At 40.7% G+C, this 2,664-nt stretch overlaps 1 protein-coding gene across 1 annotated transcript in view; it reads left to right on the top strand.

Moving 5' to 3' along the window:
* Window positions 1-2,664, top strand: part of AKAP14 (A kinase (PRKA) anchor protein 14) — a 24,447-nt gene that overhangs the window by 4,369 nt on the left and 17,414 nt on the right. The window contains exons 2-3 of the mRNA XM_005859462.2: window positions 1,193-1,974; window positions 2,085-2,179. Coding sequence (XP_005859524.1) covers window positions 1,203-1,974; window positions 2,085-2,179 — 867 coding nt within the window. The 5' untranslated portion in view covers window positions 1,193-1,202. The remainder of the gene's footprint in view (window positions 1-1,192; window positions 1,975-2,084; window positions 2,180-2,664) is intronic.

The raw sequence follows: 2,664 nt of genomic DNA, 5'->3' as shown, positions 1-2,664 counted from the left end.
AATCTATACTGGTCCCCATTATCTGTCCCAACCTCACTGGAGCAGTCCCAACCTGATCGGGGCGTCCCGACCTCACTGGGGCCGTTTCAACAAGTATTTTCTTGATGTGATAAATCTCAAGCCATAAAGCAGCATCACACTTACTGGTGTAAGGTCAGAAAGCATGCCTGTTAAAGTCAGACACAAAGGAAGGATTTTTAAAAAAATATATTTTTTATTGTTTTCAGAGAGGAAGGGAGAGGGAAAGACAGATAGAAGTATCAATGATGAGAGAGAATCACTGATTGGCTGCCTTCTGCACGCCCCCCCACGGGGGATCAAGCCCACAACCCGGACATGTGCCCTGACCCGGAATCGACCCATGACCTCCTGGTTCATAGGTCGATGCTCAACCACTGAGCCACGCCAGTTGGGCTGGAAGGATTTTTAAAAAATATTCTTTATTTAAAGTATTACATGAGTCTCCTTTTTTCCCCCTTTGACCTCTCCCCCGTCACCCCCTCCCCCAAGCACAAGCCCTCAGCCCCCTACTGTCTCTGTCCATTGGTTTTGCTCATATGCATGCATACAAGTCCTTTGGTTGATCTCTTACCCTCTCACCCCCCGCCTGCCCCCATAGGTTGTACAGTCTGTTTGATGCTTCTATGGAAGGATGATTGTTTTTTTAGCTCCACTTTCATTTCACATTTTTCTGGAAGTATTTACCAAAGGTAATACTTATATATTTCAGGAAAAAATGAGTTTCTGTCAGATGACATTGTATACCTGGAAAATCCAAGAGAAAAACCTGAAAAACCAACCCCTCCTATACTGTATTCCCTCAAATCATTTACATTCACTTTATCTTTAAGTAGTTGTGGGCTCTCAGTTGCCTAAAGCAGGGTTTGAGGTTCTATTAAAGACTCAACTAGAAATCAGTATTGTTAGAACTCCAAAGAAGAATCATTCTACTACATCTTAAGTCTTCATAGTTACGTGAATCTGAAAATCCTTGGTTTTTAGAAAAAGTAGACCTCAGTGGCCAGGCACAAAAAATAAACAGTAAGGCCTTACTCCTTCCTCACCCCCTAATCCCCTCCCTAGAGGAAATAACCGTTTCCTGTCTCTTGTGATTCTTCAAGAGATAGTCTGTACTTATACGAGTGTGTACGCATGTGTGCAAAAAGGTAACTTCTTGAGTTTCTTTTTCTAGACAAAAGAAAATGAAGAAGACTAGAGCTATCAGATTTAATAATGTGGTAGATGTGTATAACGAACTTCCAGTACCATTGGTTGATAAAGAAGACAGTGATGTGATTGAACCAGCAACAGAGAAAGAAGACACCAATGTGGCTGAACCAGCAATGGATGAAGAAGAGAGCGAAGTGACTGAACCAGAAATGGATGAAGAAGAAGACAGCAATGTGAGTGAACCAGAAATGGATAAAGAAGACAGCGTTGTGAGTGAATCAACAATGGATGAAGAAGAGAGCAATGTGAGTGAACCAGAAGTGGAAATAGAGAGCAATGTGACTGAACCAGCAATGGATACAGAGAGCAATGTTACTGAACCAGCAATGGATACAGAGAGCAATGTAACTGAACCAGCAATGGATACAGACTTCAATGTGACTGAATCAGCAATTTATACAGACTTCAATGTGACTGAATCAGCAATTTATGCAGACTTCAATGTGACTGAATCAGCAATTTTTACAGACTTCCATGTGACTGAATCAGCAATTTATACAGACAGCAGTTTGACTGAATCAGCAATATATACAGCAGATAGCTATGTGAGTGAACCAGCAATGGATACATATAGCTATGTGACTAAACCAGCAGCAACAGGTAGAGAGAGACATGAATCAACAATAGTAGTTATAGACAGCAGAGCGACTGACCCAGTAAAAAAAACAGAAGATGACACTCTGAATGAAATGGTGCTAGATATAACTGAGACTGTCATCGCTGCTGCTATTAATACTGTGGAAGGTAGTGATCTTGTTTGGGTTCCTAAAGGACTGTCTTGTTATATAATGTCACACTACCAGACAACTAACAAATTCACATCTTTTTTTTTTTTTTTTTTTTTTTTTTTGCAGAAGATGATGAATACACCATCAAAAACATCAAGTGGCTCACACATGGTGAATTCACACCAGAAAGGTGCCGTAAACAAATCCAAGACTTCGTTATGGTAAGTTAGTTGACCACTCCAGCTTGGTGTACAAGGGTGAAGAACAATAAAAAGGCTCTTCCTTTAAAAAAAAATAGTTTTATTGATTTTTTTAGAGAGAGAGAGAGTGAGAGAGATAGAAGCATTGATGAGAGAGAAACATCTACTGATAGGCTGCCTCCTGCACGCCCCCCACTGGGGGACAAGCCAGCAACCTGGGCATGTGTTCTGATCGGGAATCAAAACTGAAAAAAGGCTCTTCTTTGATGAAAAGTTTAAAATCCAGAATCCCTAGGAGATGATATAAAAGGTAACTAAATGTCCTCATCTGGATCCCAAAATCAACATGCGATAGTCTTTGAAGGTGAACCCTAATCTTAAATTTTCCTAGTAAAATCTGATATTCCCAATTAAGCAATTTTCCCATCTGGTACTCTAAATGGGGGCCTACTGGCCTAAGGAGGGAGTTGCTTCTCTCAAACAAGAGTTCTCCAACACCAACTTTA

This window comes from Myotis brandtii, unplaced genomic scaffold (genome assembly GCF_000412655.1).
Source record: "Myotis brandtii unplaced genomic scaffold, ASM41265v1 scaffold126, whole genome shotgun sequence".
Classification (NCBI taxonomy): domain Eukaryota; kingdom Metazoa; phylum Chordata; class Mammalia; order Chiroptera; family Vespertilionidae; genus Myotis; species Myotis brandtii.
This window is presented reverse-complemented; position numbering and strand designations above follow the sequence as displayed.